Source organism: Myxine glutinosa, chromosome 5 (assembly GCF_964187855.1).
Source record: "Myxine glutinosa chromosome 5, kmMyxGlut1.1, whole genome shotgun sequence".
Classification (NCBI taxonomy): domain Eukaryota; kingdom Metazoa; phylum Chordata; class Myxini; order Myxiniformes; family Myxinidae; genus Myxine; species Myxine glutinosa.
Genome location: NC_136265.1, coordinates 170,885,095 through 170,902,338, shown reverse-complemented (window position 1 = coordinate 170,902,338; position 17,244 = coordinate 170,885,095). Strand labels below are relative to the sequence as shown.

The following is a 17,244-nucleotide window of genomic DNA, read 5'->3' as shown; positions in this document are numbered from 1 at the left end:
AGGTGCCTCCCATTTCTCTTGATCATCTTTGAGACGTTTCTACACCTTGATTGGAGTCCACCTGTGGTAAATTCAATTGATTGGACATGATTTGGAAAGGCACACACCTGTCGATATAAGGTCTCACAGCTGACAATGCATATCAGAGCAAAAACCAAGCCATGAGGTCGAAGGAAGTGCCTGCAGAGCTCAGAGACAGGATTGTGTCGAGGTACAGATCTGGGGAACCCAACAAAAAAAAAAAGGTGCTGCATTGAAGGTTCCCAAGAGCACACAGTGGCCTCCATAATTCTTAAATGGAAGTTTGGAACAACCAGGACTCTTCCGAGAGCTGGCCGCCCGGCCAAACTGACCAATCGGGAGAGAAGGGCCTTGGTAAGAGGTGACCAAGAACCCGATGGTCACTCTGGCTGAGCTCCAGAGATCCTGTGTGGAGATGGGAGAAACTTCCAGAAGGAGAACCATCACTGCAACACTCCACCGATCTGGGCTTAATGGCAGAGTGGCCAGGCGGAAGCCTCTCCGCAATGAAAGACACATGAAAGCCCGCTTGGTTTGCAAAAAAGCACCTAAAGGACTCTCAGATTGAGAAACAAGATTCTGTGGGCTTTCATGTGTTTTCATAGACAGGTGTGTGCCTTTCCAAATCATGTCCAAACAATTGAATTTACCACAGGTGGACTCCAATCAAGGTGTAGAAACATCTCAAAGATGATCAAGAGAAATGGGAGGCACCTGAGCTAAATTTCAAGTGTCATAGCAAAGAGTATAAATACTTATGTCAATGTGATATTTCAGTTTTTTCTTTTTAATAAATTTGCAAAACTTTCTAAAATCCTGTTTTCTCTTTGTCATTATGGGGTATTGAGTGTAGATTGACGAGGGAAAAAATGAATTTAAACGATTTCAGCATAAGGCTGCAACATAACAAAATTTGAAAAAAGTGAAGGGGTCTGAATACTTTGTGAATGCACTGTATATGGGAATGCTGCCAGCATAGTCGACAGGTGAAGTTATTTTCCATTCTGAATGCAACATTCGACAAAGGGAGTGACATCTTGTCACTTCAAATATTAAACAACAACCTGTGATGAACGAGTGAATGCTTGTCCAACGAGAACTGCAATCGGTAGAGCGCATACCTCCACCAGGCTGAAGAGTTTATGTATTGTATCCCACTGACAGGCTGGATCACGATTCAGACTTGAACCAAAATCTAATCTGCTTGTTCTTTTCATCTGCTTGTTCCTAACCAACTGGTCCACCAAGTTGAGTCAAAACTCGTGCATAACTTTTTAAGTATCATGTTATATAATCGCTTTTCGCCCGATCTCTCAATGGTGCTCACTTTACAAAAAAAATTACCAGCCGGATCCGGATTTTCACCAAACTAACTATTTCGTCATTGTCACATGCACTACTACCTCTCTGCCAAATTTCGTATAAATCCGTCCACAACCTTTTGAGATATTTTGTTCACAGACAGACAAACAGACACAGAGACAAGGGTGAAAACACAACCTTTATCAGTGGCAGACGAACAATTTATAGATCGCCAACGAGTGCTTCAAAGTACAATTCACAGCTCACATTGACACTGTTCTACAAACGACAACATGACAACACTACCTTCATCAGTGAATGGGACTGACAAAACATTTGATGAAATCAACAGGACGTCAAGTGGGGTATGCCAACGGTCGTGTGGAGTAAGAAGACGTTGCCATTTCAGGCATTAACTGCTCATCGGAGAAAAAAGGGTCAATGACCAAAACCTCAGCTTCTTGCTTCCCACAGCAGTTAGCACACCACGATTGACGTCCTGTTGAATTCATAATTTGTTCCACCTGTCCATTGATGCAGGTTGACAATAGCCTTCACAAGCAACACTATTTCTTCATTTTACATCGAGACAAAAGTTTGTACATGGTTTGAAGATGTTGGGAGCAATGTATATTTTTATATATATATCTATATATATATCTGGGGAACCCTACATATATATATATATATATATTTTTTTTTTTTTCAGGAAAAGGGAGCAGTATTCAGGAAAAGTGTGAAGCTATCCACACCAATTACTTTTTAATTGATAAATCAATACCTCTTCCCTCTTGTAAGGCACAAGGATCAACCTACGGCCTGCCATCATGCCCGTCTGTGCCATGTAGCCAGTTAAATAAATAAGAATCACCCACTATTGTTCGATCGAACCCCCTTCGAACAACTTCTCCTTTGAAAAAGTTGCATCGCAAATCAACTTGTCTCCACAACTTTAGAGAATGCTTTCATTTTGAAGAAGATTGTTTGGTGCGTTAACCATCAAGAACCACCTGAGAAAAAAAGAAAAGAAATATTGAGCAATCGTATGTTATGAATCTGAAAACCAATAGAAAATGCAACATCATGTGCCTTGGGGCTCAATGGCACCACAGTCGGACCCTGCTATTCGCTGTTGATAAATTGCGACCTGCTTTTCTATTTGTGGCCCTATGTCCCGTGTATTCGCGAACCAGTCCCCCCCCCCCCCCCCCCTTTTTCCATTGAAACAATGTCCCCAGCATTCGTGGTTTCACAATTCACGGCACTTTCCAGGAATGTGTCCCCCTCAAATAGCGGGGTCCAACAGTACGTAATGTACTGGTTATTACAAAATGGTTTACTTGCTCGAAAGCGCTTCGAAGCAATATCTATGATATAAAAGAGGGGAGGAGGAAACTCTTGAGAAGGCATGCAGACAACCATTGGTCCATTGTTCATTTCATTTCCCAATTAAAAGCCGTTACGAGTACGTCAACACCTGGTATAAACTTTGATGGCGAGATAATCTACAATAATCTCGTTTCTAATTGAAGAGAACAGAGCATTTTACAATGCACAGCCTTGCCAGGGAATAAACATTACAGTAGATCTGAGAAGCAGTGCGGACTCACTCACTGATATACAGCACAGCCAGAATAGCTTCCAGTGTTCCTTCGGGAACATGTGAGGCTGACGAGTTATCCAATAAATTCCCACATCCATATGTCCCATAATAACGTCGGTAATGGTTCATACATAGTGAGAGTTTATCTGCAAATAATTAATTAATATGTGAACCAACAGAATAGCCATCACAGATAATAGATATGACCTGAGAACAATGCACAGAAATACACAGAGGGTGATTAAATTCCACAAACTGGAAAAGCAAAGGTCACTTGTCCTTAAACCTGGGCATAATGCACATTGCACATTAAAGGTTGAAACAAAATTAAGTTAAAGTGGACGGGAAAAAAAAATATTACAACTATGTCACAACTATATGATCTGTGCAGAAGGCTAGTTGGGCGAGCTTGTCGGGCGTGTCGGTCTTGCAGCATAGCTCAAACCAAGGGAGGTGCAAGGAAACGCACTCGTTAATGGGCACGGATAACTGATATAATCCACATTTAAGTAACACAATCAAGTTATGGTTGAAAACAGATGTAAATCCTCTTATGATTCATGACATGAGAACTGTGGAACTGTGCTCAAGGATGCAATCAATGTTAAACAATCACACCAAGCATTTGGGAAGGGCAAAGCTAACAAACTGATCAAAACTTACATTCAGCTCAACTTCCAACTTTTTGGCTTTTTTCTGAAGCTTCCACTTGTCTGCCTCCACAGCCTCCCGGTGCTTTTTCTCATCGTACAAGGTTTGCTCAAGAGAATCATTCTTGAAGAACAAGCTTTCAAATTTCTTCTGAAGATCATCTAACCGTCCTTGATAATATACATCTGCTTCTTGCTTGAACCCAGAGGTACGCTGCAAAAGAATGTCAAGATAACAATAAGTGAACCCAACAAACCAAAAATCTAATACTTCACCGAATTTCAACTCTTACGAGACTGAGGTTCACAAATAATCAAAACAGGACCTTCGCAAGCATGAAAGCTCAAAATGGCACTCAGTAGAGAGCATACCTACACCTGGTGAACAGTTTACGTTTAACATCCCACTGATAGGCCAGATCTGGATCCGGACCTGAACCAAAATCGAATCTGCTTGTTCTTACCGACCCAACTCATCCACCTAGTTTTGTCATAATTCGTCCAAAACCTTTTGAAATAACATGCTATATATCGATTTTGCCCCAACTCGAAGCGGTGAAGAAGCACTTAAAGAATTCTAGTATCTGGATCCAGATCTGAATCTTCACCAAAATCGAATCAATTTGCCCCTGTCATACACTCAACCTGGTGTTGGGCTAGCGGCTAGGGTGCCGGCTTAGGATCCTAGGATCCTGGGTTCGAATCTCGGTCGATCGCCGAATTAATGCCAGGGGGGTTGACTCAGCCTGTCATCCTTCCGAGGTCGGCTAATTGAGTACCAGTTCACTGGTAATTCCCTGTTTGTCGTTGAAGGCGGCAAAAAGGGTTGGCGTCAGGAAGGGCATCCGGCCGTAAAACATTGCTTCAAAAAGGGGACCAAAAAACAACAACTACCACGGTCCCCGAAAAGGCCAACCCCCGCTTCGCGGGGAAAAATGGCCTCTAAACGGTGGTTTTATACACTCAACCTGCCCACCATGTTTCTTCAGAATCGGTCCACAATTTTGAGATATCTTGCTCACAGACAAACAGGGGCGAAAACAACCTCCGTCCACCTTTTGTGACAGAAATAAAAACTGCTCGATTCTGAAGGGGCTGGGCCATTAAGGTATGTTGTTGCGAAATTAATTAATTAATTTCGGGAAATCAAAAGGAAGACACCAAACCACCAATGTCTCTCTGCCTTATTCAGTTGGGGGTTGCATTCAGGTGTCTTTTGGCAATTATTGTCTTCAATGGTTGAAACAGGGGCATGCCAAGTCAAAGATCTCCCCCCCCCCCCCAACCCCTCCCCTTGCCAATTTTGCATTTGACCATGCAAACAAATCCCATCAAATATTTCTGCAACCCCATTAATGGGTGCTCCAAATCACTTTCGTGGTGGGAAATTTCACCTCTATCGACGCAAATACGAGGAATAGAAAAGGTAAAACGTGTGCATTTTAGTGTTTCACGTTTGACCCCCAAAAAGCAGAAGTTCAGCCTAAATCAAAAAATAGGCACAATACCCCTGGGTACTCACCTGGTGGAATAAACAGAACTACACTGACTAAAGGCATTTAAATCAATTTCAATGGTTGCTAGAAGACAGGACAGCATGTCGAATTGTACAAACATAATCATAAGACTTCAAACAAAAACAAAACAAGTACAGATGCATTCAATGTACACCGCCCCCATGCCAATTAATTAAATATCCAACAGCGCGGCTCATAGAGATTGCATTGGGAGGGAGAGGTGTACAATTATAATTGATTGATTAATTGTATAATTAAAATCAATAAAAGACAAGTACAGATACATTCAAAGTGCACGGCCCCATGCCAAATAATTAAATATTCTACAGCGCGGCATTGCCGGGGCGCCTCAGGCGCCCGGCAATACCGCAGTGCAGCTCATAGAGACTGCATTGGGAGGGAGAGGTGTACAATAATTGATTGATTAATTGTATAATTAAAATCAATAAAAGATTATCAAAATATTTTCTTAATCAATTGGCTAATAGCATAACTAAACCACTCGTGCTTCATCCGAAGATGTATATTTTAGAAATTTAATTAAATAAGTCAGTATTAAAAAATTAAATAATTAATTGATTCATCAATCTTTTCTACCCCCGCTAATTCACCCCAGAGTCCTTGCAGTGTTCATATGTTTTATACCTCTCCCACCTCCCCCCAAGTCCTCCCAAGTCCTCCCGATGTCCCTGCTCTCAAATGTTGTTTGTGTCCTTCCCCCTCTCTCCCCATCTTGTCTGCCGCTCCCCTTGTTTTTTGTGTCGGTTTGACTTCGTGTTATTAATGTTAGCTCTTTCACGAGCCTCGATCTTGTATACAAAAAAAACAAAACAAAAAAAAAACAAAAATTAATCGATTAAATGATTCATCAATAAATCAAAAATATCCTTCATAGCCACATCACTTGGTCACTGTCATGTCCAAATATTAGCTCCATAGCTCAAAGGGTGCCTGTGATATTGCCCAGATGAGAAAGAAAATAAATAAATTAATAATAAAAATAAATAAATAATAATCATAAAAAATTAAATAATTGATCAATTCGCTAATAGAACACAAACCACCACCATTTCATCACAATCTAACTTTAAAAAAAAAAAAAGTCATTAATCGAAGAATTAAATAATTAATCGATTCATTGATTCATCGATTAATTAATAAATCGAAAATAGCCTTTGCAGCCAAATCACCTGGTCATTGGCATGTCCAAATATCAGCTTCCGAACTCAAAAGGTGCCTGAGTTGATGGTCAGAGGAGAAAAGAAAGTTAATTAATTAAATAAGTACTTAATTAATCGTTAATAATTAAATAACTCCTCAATTAATTGATTAATCAAAAAACAAAAAATAGTTTTTGACGAAGGACTTACTCACAATTGTGCCGAAATTTCAGCTTCCCAGCTCAAAGGATGGCTGAGATATCGCCCAGATAAACAAACAAGAAGGCAAGAAAACAAACAACCAGAGTGAAAACTGAGTACTCCCTTTCTGCGTGCGTCACTGCCGAGCCCCATACGGTGGGTGCCCAGCAATGACGATATGCAGCGCCTGGAGATGGCATAGGAAAGGTGCGGTGTACAACAACCAGTGTGAAAACTGAGTACTCCCTTTCAGCATGCGTCATTGCCAAAGCCCCTTCGGTGCCCGGCAATGACGTTATGCAGCACCTGGGGATGGCATAGGAAAGGTGCAGTGTACAAAAAAAAAAAAAAAAAAAAACTATTTTGGGGAGCCAAAGTAAACCCACCCAAAGTTCCAAGACAGTTCCAGGAAGATGCAAACCTGGATCTACTTTGATCCCCAGTAGACCCCCTTATACCTTACCTCAATTTTAAAAAAATGCCTTGAACAAACTTTAGTCACAACATAACAAATATAATTTGTGCCAAATTTGGTCACAATCCCATCAGCGGTTTCGGAGACGAAGTTTCAAGTGTTTATGGACTGACGGATGGACGACGCACCATCGCATAAGCTCCCCTGAACTTCGTTCCAGGTTAGTTAAAAATTAAAAGATGGCCGAGGTTTACTGGACCACACAGTACCTTGACAAAATTTGAATATCGGCTCAGAATAAAAGTAATGTTGTGCATTTGTAATTTGTTGAAAAGAGAACAAACACCAACACCCACACATTCTGACAAAGTTCCAGGACTGATATTTTTCTCGCCAGGTGGCAGCACGGGCTTTCGTTTCGTAATTGGATGTGCATCGTGATCTTCCCGACAGAATGGTGTTAGCCGTTGTATCAACTGGATGCGTTTTGTTGCTCTGCAGGAATTTTGTAAAATTAAGTGTGGAAAATGTTCTGAAGATGAACATATTTATGGAACAAAGAATATCATCAGGTTTTTGGTAAAACTAAACAAAAATGGCACGGATCTTTTCAACAAATTGAAGCTGGGTTACAGGGAAGATGCAATGTCAAGATCACATGTATTTCAGCTTGTCAAAGGGTTTGCACAACGGAGAATGGAAGCAAATGCATGTTTGGGCATCCTAACCGTGCACTTCGATTTCCAAAATGGACGATAATGTTGAAAGGGTGAGAATGTTTGTCCAATCTGACCAACGTCTGAAACTCAAGTGAAAGGAATTCATTTTGCATCAACATAAGAGATCCATAACATTTGCATCAACAACAACATAACTGGTAATTCCCTGCTTGTCGTTAAAGGCGGCAAAAAGGGTTGGCGTCAGGAAGGGCATCCGGCCGTAAAACATTGCTTCAAAAAGGGGACCGAAAAACAACAACAACCACAGTTCCCGAAAAAGGCCAACCCCCGCTTGCGGGGAAAAATGGCCTCTAAAGGTGGTTTTTAAATATTTTTATAAGAGATCCAGAGACCCAAGACCAATTAACTAAATGGCCGTTTTGACAACGACTTCCAAAAGTGCTCTGAAACATGGCAGCGACGTTGGTAAGCGTGTATAGACTCGAATGGAGATTACCTTGAAAGTGACCACTAAACATAATCGGTATGTTTACAATAAAATTATATATTCCTTCAATGCTGCAACTTTGGCAGACCTCCTATAACCACCTTTAGAGGCCATTTTTTCCCCGCAAGCGGGGGTTGGCCTTTTTCGGGAACTGTGGTTGTTGTTGTTTTTCGGTCCCCTTTTTGAAGCAATGTTTTACGGCCGGATGCCCTTCCTGACGCCAACCCTTTTTGCCGCCTTTAACGACAAGTAGGGAATTACCAGTGAACTGGTACTCAATTTGCCGACCTCGGAAGGATGACAGGCTGAGTCAACCCCCCTGGCGTTAATTCAGCGATTGACCGGGATTCGAACCCAGGATCCTAGGATCCTAAGCCGGCACCCTAGCCGCTAGCCCAACACCAGGGATAAATACCTCCTATATAAAATATAAATACAGAAATAGAGGAATACGAGAGACAGAGCGAGAGAAACAAAAGTGCAAAAAGGAGGAAAAGCAAAAAGAACAAGATCTATGTGTGTATGTGTGTATATGTATATATATATACAGTATATATATATAGTTGGGGATTTGGGAATTGTGTGTGTAATTTGATGTAAATTTTCCCCTTTTGTATGCTGTAAATCTTGTAAATATCACCCTCCAATTGTAGTGTCAAAGATAAAAGGTCGTCTGTAGTTAGGCCATCGCACACACGTAGCAAATCTATGATTTCCCTCATTAGTTATGTCCTTAGTAAATGTAGTTGAAGGTTCTGTGATCCACTAGTTCATTACGTTGCATCAATTAAATAAGACAGGTCCCTCCGACACCCCATGGCATCTTCCAAGTGCCAGGTTTGCCAGGTTTGCTGAAATTGACTCCTTTAGCCACTTTGCTGCATTTTCATCTCCCGTCCACTTTGCTGCATTTGACTCCATTACGCACGAGGTAACCTCGGAGAAGGGCGTGGCCCCGAACCATCGTCATCGGGGGGGGGAGTCAGCCAAGTGCGAGGAACAAGGCGTGGCTTTGCCAACGCCTCATCAAGAGGGACGGGATCGGTGAGCCCTCGCACCAATAAAGGCCGAGGCGAGCTCACCGAGGGGCGGATCCAACGCCCGCGGGTTGATCCCAAGAGCACATCATAAAAGGGCAAGCGCGGGGTTTTATAGGACAGAAGCGGACACGAATGGTTACGTGCGCAGACTGCCTCAACGTGCTGCCCCCTTGCGCTGGAGCTTGCGCCGCCTCATGTCATCTTGGGCCCTGCTGACTGCGGAATCGACGCGAGAAAAACCAGCATCACGCCACCGGCCCCGACACCTTCTCGAAGCGACCTCCCTGGACCGTGCCCCGTCCTGCTGGCATTCAATCCAATCGGCCATTTCCCCCGTGTAAGTGTGCCCGTTTGTCCGTCTTTCATGTTGTCTTGGGGTTATAAGTAAGACTGTTCATAGATAAGCTAATAATATTGCACTGTGTCTCCTTGCTCCTTTCTGTTCAGTTATTTTCTTATCCTTCCCATTCTCCTTGGTTATTTTTGGTCTTGTTAATAGTTCGCAATAAATCATATTTGTTCTTCATACTTCTTCTTCTTCTCCACATTCGGTCGCTTTAGTGATTTCCTTCATTGAATACCTGTGGCACGATTCGGCCAACGTTTAGGATCGGGTTTAGTACTGTTAATGGCTCGAACTTCGGGTTGCTAAAACCGCTCGGCAACTAGTCCATCTAAAACCGGGGTTCGAGCGGTACTTGTCTCCCTGTTCTGCGGAGGGACGGATAAAGGTATTCGGGATAAACCCTGGACCCATAACCCTGATCCGTTCCATCCCACGGGAGGGCGTTACAAGTACCAGGACCGGGGAGACGGCCAGCTTAACAGGACAAGCGGCTAATCACCCCTTGCTAACGGGAGAGCCGTCCCCCGTATCCGTAACTATATATATATATATATATATATATATATATATAGTAAAAACAGGACATCTCTTCTCCCTGTAAGTGGAAAGACAAGAAAACAACAAAATAGATTGCCAAGGAAGTATTTGATTACATTACTGCAAAGAACAGCATCTGCAAGTACGTTAAAAGGTTGATTTTTCCGGTTCTCAAGACAGAAATATTAGCCATGTATTTTGCAAGAACATTAAAGTTTTTTGAGTTGTTAAAAAAATAAATAACTAATAAATTAAAAGAAGAAAAACCAAATAAAAACGAACAAAAAAAACATTTTGGACGGTCACATGCAAAATGAGGAATCACAACGGCTCTCCATTGCCATCCTGATGTACCTTCGCAGTTTATCCATCAAATCACCGATTGAAGTGGATAAAAAAAAGCTAAACCCTTTACACTACTTCACCTTTTTAAATGAAAAGGTGACAATTTGCATAGTTATATCTGCTTCACTACTTATGAGCTTCATACTTGTGCAAGAACAAACATCCTTCCATTAAATCAATTCAAAAGACGTAGTTGTATCATACAAAAATTAACAGAGTTCGAGAAAAATCCAATCACCAGGTCAATAGTGATGCATGTATGCATTTTGTTTAAGTTTGAAAATAAAGTTACATCCGAATAATGAAACGTTATTTCGCAGATATTGCATCTTCTCTGTTTGTATGCGGCACAAGGCTGCGTGCGGGGTAGCATCATTGGCTGAGGGTGCGGCTGTGCCGCTGATGCAATTCCCTCTGCTGGTTAGGGAAAGAATTTTAAATTTGTTCATGGTGCCAACAACAGCTCACAAACTCTTCACGAAGGAAACCGTGGGACATTTAATGTGAACCAACAATTGCTGGCAGATGGGTCACCAAGTTTAACGTCCATCCAAGGGACGGCACACACATTGATTATTCACCCTGCCTGTGAAACACCATGATGAGTTTCCAGCGGGGCCGGGATTCAAACTCAAGTGAGACAGCTCAGAAGTGAGTGTGAGTACCTCTAGGCTTGGCCCATCCTGCCAGCCTAAATATTGTATAAAAGCAATAGTGTGGCCAAATTCCCAAAATACATTTACAATGGAGGCATAAACAAAAATTAAAGAAACCCTACCACAATCTCGTCTTTCATTGCTTGGATTTTATTTTCTTGCTCTAATTTGTGCTCCTCCAGCATTTTTCCACGTTCTTTCACAGCTTGCAGGGATTGCTCGAGGGAGTGGTTCTTTGAGACCAATACATCCTTCTCTCGCTGAAGTTCAGTCCGCCGAACCATCACTTCCTCAAGTTCTGCCTGCCACTTGTCAGATATCTGCAGCAAAAACAACAAAAATTCAAACGTTCAAGTTATCGCAGGACACGTGTGTAGTCACAAAGGGCGGTCATTTTTATAGCATGGGCAAAAAAAATAGAAAAACAAAAAAAGGTCAGGTTGTTGCAGTCAGGAATTTTATTGCAATTTCTCCTCTGCAAATTTTATTGCGGTAAATTTTCAATAACTGCGTTTTAGCTTAGTTTACATTGGATTATGGCAATTCGGCCAAGAAGGAAACCATAAAACTGGCATTTCGCTCAGATTCATGAGTTCTAGGTCCACGCATCAGTACTCGAAAGCAGTTTCACAAACATGTATTTCGTGGTTAGCCCATCACCAGTGGAAGAAACACAAGATAGATACCTTTGAAAGGGATTATATCAATATTCTAGATTTGCAACTGCTGTGCAAAACATCTAAGAAAGAGCACCCCGCAGGTGGTTTCAAAAATGGTGTTCTCGGAAAAATATGCATTATAAAACATTGACAACGGCACATCATCTGGCCTCATTGAGCATGCGGAAGCCTGTGCTACGAACAAGGCCAGATGTCCCTGGAATCCAGCTCCGCTGCAGAGTTACGGCACAAACGGCAACGTCACATCACGTGACGATGATGGAAAATGCACAGGTTCAAGGCAGTGCGAACATTATGGAAACAAAACCTGCCCAATGGCAAGAGCTGCTTTGAGGCATGTGGTGGGGACTGAATAACAAACTACGAACAAGTTTCTTTTAAAAGTGGCAGCATCACAACACTCTCGTGAATTCTGTGGAAACTAGAGTTCAAAATTATTGTACCGGTCTACGATGATGCTGCAGTACAAGGTCTGCTGCTCTCATTGCAGGCAAATTGGTGGTCTCTGTTATCCACGACCATCGATTCTCCAAGGTTGCTTCCTCTGCTCTCAGTCCTCTAACCCTTCCCACTAACTCAAGGATGAACAACGTTGTTCAAGCAACACCCTTCTGGTTAAACCTACAACAATCCCAGCTCACTGCCCACCTTAAATTTTTTCCTTGCCTCTCCCATCCAATGAACCCATCTGTGGAACCTTACCTTTGATTGTTTGACATTATCCTGGAGTTTGAGAAGCTCCTCCTGCAACCTTTTCTCATTGTCCATACTTTGGGTGAGTCTGCTATTCAGAGCATCCTTCTCCTCAAGCAGGCTTTGAACTTCTTCAAGTTTAATTGACAATTCCTCAGAGTGTATCTGGGCAGCCAAAAGCTGAGCTTCGAACACCTACACACATCAGTTGAGCAAATTGATGTAAGTTACAAAGCGAAGAAAGACAAACCCCTTGAACCAAGTAATTTGAACAAAAGGAACCTTACCTTTGATTGTTCGACCTGGTCCTGAAGTTTGAGAAGCTCCTCCTGCATCCTTTTCTCATTGTCCATACTTTTGGCCAGGCTCGTACTCAGGGCATCCTTCTCCTCAAGCACATTCTGAACTACTTCAAGTTTATTTGACAATTCCATGGAATGCCTCTGGGCAGCCAAAAGCTGACCTTTAACCACCTGCACACATCAGTCAGGAAATTTGATGTCGGGTGGAAAGCAGACAACGACGAACCCCTTGAACCAAGCAAGTTGAACACAAGGAACTTTACCTTCAATTGTTCGACTTGGTCCTGGAGTTGGAGAAGTTCCTCCTGCACTACCTTCTCATTGTCCATACTTTTGGCAAGTCTGCGACTCAGGGCATCCTTCTCCTCAAGCAGACTCTGTACTTCTTCGAGTTTAATTGACAATTCCTCAGAGTGCCTCTGGGCAGCCAAAAGCTGAGATTCAAGCACCTGCACACACAAGTCGAGGAATTTGATGCTCGGTGGAAAGCAAACAATGAGAACCCCCTTGAAGCAAGTAATTTGAACACAAAACATTACCTTTGATTGTTCAACCTCATCCTGGAGTTTCAGTAGCTCCTCCTGCATCGTTTTCTCATTGCTCATACTTTTGGCCAGGCTCTGACTGAGGGCATCCTTCTCCTCAAGCACACTCTGTGCTTCTTGAAGTTTAATTGACAATTCCTCAGAGTGTATCTGGGAAGCCAAAAGCTGAGCTTCAAACACCTACACACAATCGAGAAATTTGATATCAGGTGGAAAACGAACAATGACAAACCCCTTGAACCAAGTAATTTGAACAAAAGGAACCTTACCTTGGATTGTTCGACCTGGTCTTGGAGTTGGAGAAGCTCCACCTGCATCCTTTTATCATCGTCCATAGTTTTGGTGAGTCTGCGACTCAGTGTGTCCTTCTCCTTAAGCAAACTCTGTGCTTCCTGAAGTTCATTTGACAATGCCTCAGAGTGCTTCTGGGAATCCAAAAGCTCAGCTTCAAGCACCTGCACAAAATCAGGCAATTGGATGTCAGGTGGAAAGTGAACAATGGCAAGCCCCTTGAATCAAGTCATTTGAAAACAAGGAACCTTACCTTCGATTGTTCGACCTGGTGTCGGATATGGAGAAGCTCCTCTTGCATCCTTTTTTCATTGTCCATACTCTTGGCCAGGCTCCAATTAAGGGCATCCTTCTCCTCAAGCAGACTCTGTGCTTCTTGAAGTTTAAGTGACAATTCCTCAGAGTGTATCTGGGCAGCCAACAGCTGAGCTTCAAACACCTACACAGTCAAGAAATTTGATATCAGGTGGAAAGCGAATGACAAATCCCTTGAGCAAAATAATTTGAACATGAGGAACCTTACCTTTGATTGTTCGACCTGGTCTTGGAGTTGGAGAAGCTCCTCCTGCATCCTTTTCTCATCGTCCATACTTTTGGTGAGTCTGCTACTCAGCATGTCTTTCTCCTTAAGCAAACTCTGTGCTTCCTGAAGTTCATTCGACAATGCCTCAGAATGCTTCTGGGAATCCAAAAGCTCAACTTCAAGCACCTACACAAAATCAGGCAATTTTATGTCAGGGGGAAAGTGAACAATGGCAAGCCCCTTCAACCAAATAATTTGAAAACAAAGAACCTTACCTTTGATTGTTCGACCTGGTGTCGGATATGGAGAAGCTCCTCCTGCATCCTTTGCTCATTGTCAACACTTTTGGCCAGGCTCTGACTGAGGGCATCCTTCTCTTCAAGCAGACTCTGTGCTTCCTCAAGTTTAATTGACAATTCCTCAGAGTGTATCTGGGCATCCAAAAGCTGAGCTTCAAACTCCTGCACACAGTCGAGCAATTTGATATTGGATGGAAAGTGGACAATGACAAACACCTTGAGCCAAGTAATTGTAAAACAAGGAACCTTACATTCGATTGTTCGACCTGGTCCTGGAGTTTGAGAAGCTCCTCCTGCATCCTTTTCTCATTGTCCACACTTTTGGCCAGGCTCCTACTCAGGGCATCCTTCTCCTCAAGCAGACTCTGTGCTTCCTCAAGTTTATTTGACAATTCCTCAGAGTGCATTTGAGCAGCCAAAAGCTCATCTTCAAGCACCTGCACAAAGGCAGCAAATGGTGTTCATGTTAGGTGGCAGGAAAGAGGCAACCAACACCTTCAATCAACTGAATGCAATTAATAATGGATTGAGACTTGTATTAGTCTTCATCTAAATTTATGGCCGATTCTTTGTGGACACCATCCTGTGCAGAACCACAATAAATTCCTTGTGAATAAATAAACAAATCACTTTGAAAGGCTGGGCCATGCTGAAATTTTTTCCAGCAAATCTGGACAAGATGAGCCGCTGATTATCGACTTCCCATGGTGATTTCATCACTGGCAAGTCACAAGTTCTCAAACTCTTTCTGCACAAGGATCAGCAATCAAACCATCCTATGCTTTTCTCCGGACATCCACAAGAAGAGATTCAGCACCTGGAACTTGGCCTCATAACTGCCACAACCTTTCATAGAAGGATCATATCATGAAGCTGGCATCAAAGGCCAGGTTTACGTCTGGGTATTCTCTGTCGACTGAGCTCATTGGTTTATAAAATGCTTTCATATGGCACTCCATGTGATATGGGAAAGCCAGATATCAGCTTATATAAAACAGAGAACAACTTCAACACACTTCAACTCTGCAGTCATCCTCAAAAATATCCTTACTTGTTGCACTCTATTCGTCACTCTCAATGCACTGCACTGCCCTTAGTCCACCACACACACACCCCAGGAGTACTTCTGGCTATGGCTTCCCCTCCACTCCAACCTTTTGTTGATGAGAATGCTGTACCGTCCACCAAGTGATGACTCCATTTACACCTCGCTCTCCAACAACATGGACCAACTTCTATCCACTCATCCAAACTCTATCTTCCTCGTATGTAACTATTTCAATTATCATCACGCCAGTTGGCTGGGAGTGGGTACCCCTCTCACCTGCCAAGATACGTCAGCAAAGGACTTCTGCGGCTCATTGGGACTGGAATAATCTGTCAACTTCCCAACCCGGATCTCAGTCAACAGTACATCATCTCTTCTTGACTTTGTTATGACTAGATTCTTGGCAAATGTCCGCTGTTCTTTACTCCAATCAGTTCATCTGACCATATTCTTGTTAAAGTCGATATTTCTCTTTGGCCATTCTGTTCTCAGAGAGCCACCCAAGCACCGATAAGTCTGGCACTTCATTCAGGCTGACTGGCATGGTCTTCAAAGCAGCCATCAAACTCCTAAACAGGTCTCCCAACTCGGCTGTCTGACACTCATCCTGGGAATTTTTCAAAAGAAATTTGCCATCATGCACAGATTTGTGCCATGTCCTCTTCAGTCGTCATCCCCTTCCGTCCATGGTACACTGAATCTTGTGGTGAAGCAGTTGCACCGAAACAACCTGCCTTCGCCTCATTAAAGGCAAACCCAACTGAAGGCTATCTCACTTCTTTCCACAAAGCTTGGAACAAGTTTGTCTACACTCAGGAGAGCCAGGAAACAAGATCCCTCCACTCTCAAGACCGAACGCTGAAACCTGTCTCCCTCCTCCAAATCCTGGTGGCATCTGGTCAAATCTGTGGCTGCCGTTTGTCCTCCTTCCATCCCTTCCCATACCTCAAACGGCTACACAACTGACACTGCTCATGAAAAAGCTGAATGCTTCAACACTGCTTCAAAATCTTGTGCCCCAAACCAATCTCTCTCTGTACCCACCTTACCCAGTCGAACCCAGCTGCTCCTGGACTCTGTCCTTCTCTCCCGACAAGGTGGAGAAGTTTCTGTCAAACCCCGACTCTGATGCTGCAACTGGACCAGACGGCATCAGCCCACGTGTCCTAAAATCCTGTTCTGCCGCACTTTCACACCCTCTCTGTTCTGTTCACCCTCTTTTGCTCAATATCATCTGCCATCTGCTTGGAAATCAGCCAACATTACCACTTTACACAAAAAAAAAAAGTTGCCAAAACAGATCTTTGCAACTACAGACCAATCAGCATGCTCCCAATCATCAGCAAGATCATGGAATCCATCACTGCTTCCGATATCAAATCCTTCCGCTTCCCCAATGGCTTGATCTCTGACTATCAATTTGGGTTCAGACCAGGTCACTCTACTCTGGCCATGCTGCTTCTGCTGTCTCACCAATGGATGGAGGGCCTCAATGTCAAACAGGAAATCAGAGCAGTCTCCCTGGACATACATCATGCCTTCAATTCGGTCTGGCAACCCACCCTGCTCACCAAACTCTCCACTTATGGTATCCATGGCAATTTCCACTCATGGCTCGCAGACTTCCTCTTCTGTCATAGTGAACATTTCACTCTCTATGCAACCCTTTCTTCTCCTTCCTTGTCCAGGCTGGAGTTCCTCAAGGCAGTGTTCTGAGCTCTGTGCTTTTTCTGGTGTTCATTAATGATCTCTCTAACTCTCTGGAAAATCCTCTCTATCTCTTTGCTGATGACTCCACTCTCTGCCGCTCCACATCTCATCCCTCAGATCGAGAGGCAGCAGCCGCTTCCCTTTCTGCAGACCTGGACAATATCACAAACTGGTCAAACAAGTAGAACATGTC

General features: G+C 43.1%; 1 protein-coding gene across 1 annotated transcript in view; it reads right to left on the bottom strand.

Annotated features, from left to right (window-relative positions):
• The window catches only part of LOC137428338 (uncharacterized), a 116,633-nt gene that overhangs the window by 25,549 nt on the left and 73,840 nt on the right, over positions 1-17,244 (bottom strand). The window contains exons 60-70 of the mRNA XM_078779076.1: positions 14,545-14,730; positions 14,270-14,455; positions 13,995-14,180; positions 13,725-13,910; positions 13,450-13,635; positions 13,175-13,360; positions 12,899-13,084; positions 12,621-12,806; positions 12,343-12,528; positions 11,083-11,280; positions 3,590-3,790 (exon numbers count right to left, since the gene is read on the bottom strand). Coding sequence (XP_078635202.1) covers positions 3,590-3,790; positions 11,083-11,280; positions 12,343-12,528; positions 12,621-12,806; positions 12,899-13,084; positions 13,175-13,360; positions 13,450-13,635; positions 13,725-13,910; positions 13,995-14,180; positions 14,270-14,455; positions 14,545-14,730 — 2,073 coding nt within the window. The remainder of the gene's footprint in view (positions 1-3,589; positions 3,791-11,082; positions 11,281-12,342; positions 12,529-12,620; positions 12,807-12,898; positions 13,085-13,174; positions 13,361-13,449; positions 13,636-13,724; positions 13,911-13,994; positions 14,181-14,269; positions 14,456-14,544; positions 14,731-17,244) is intronic.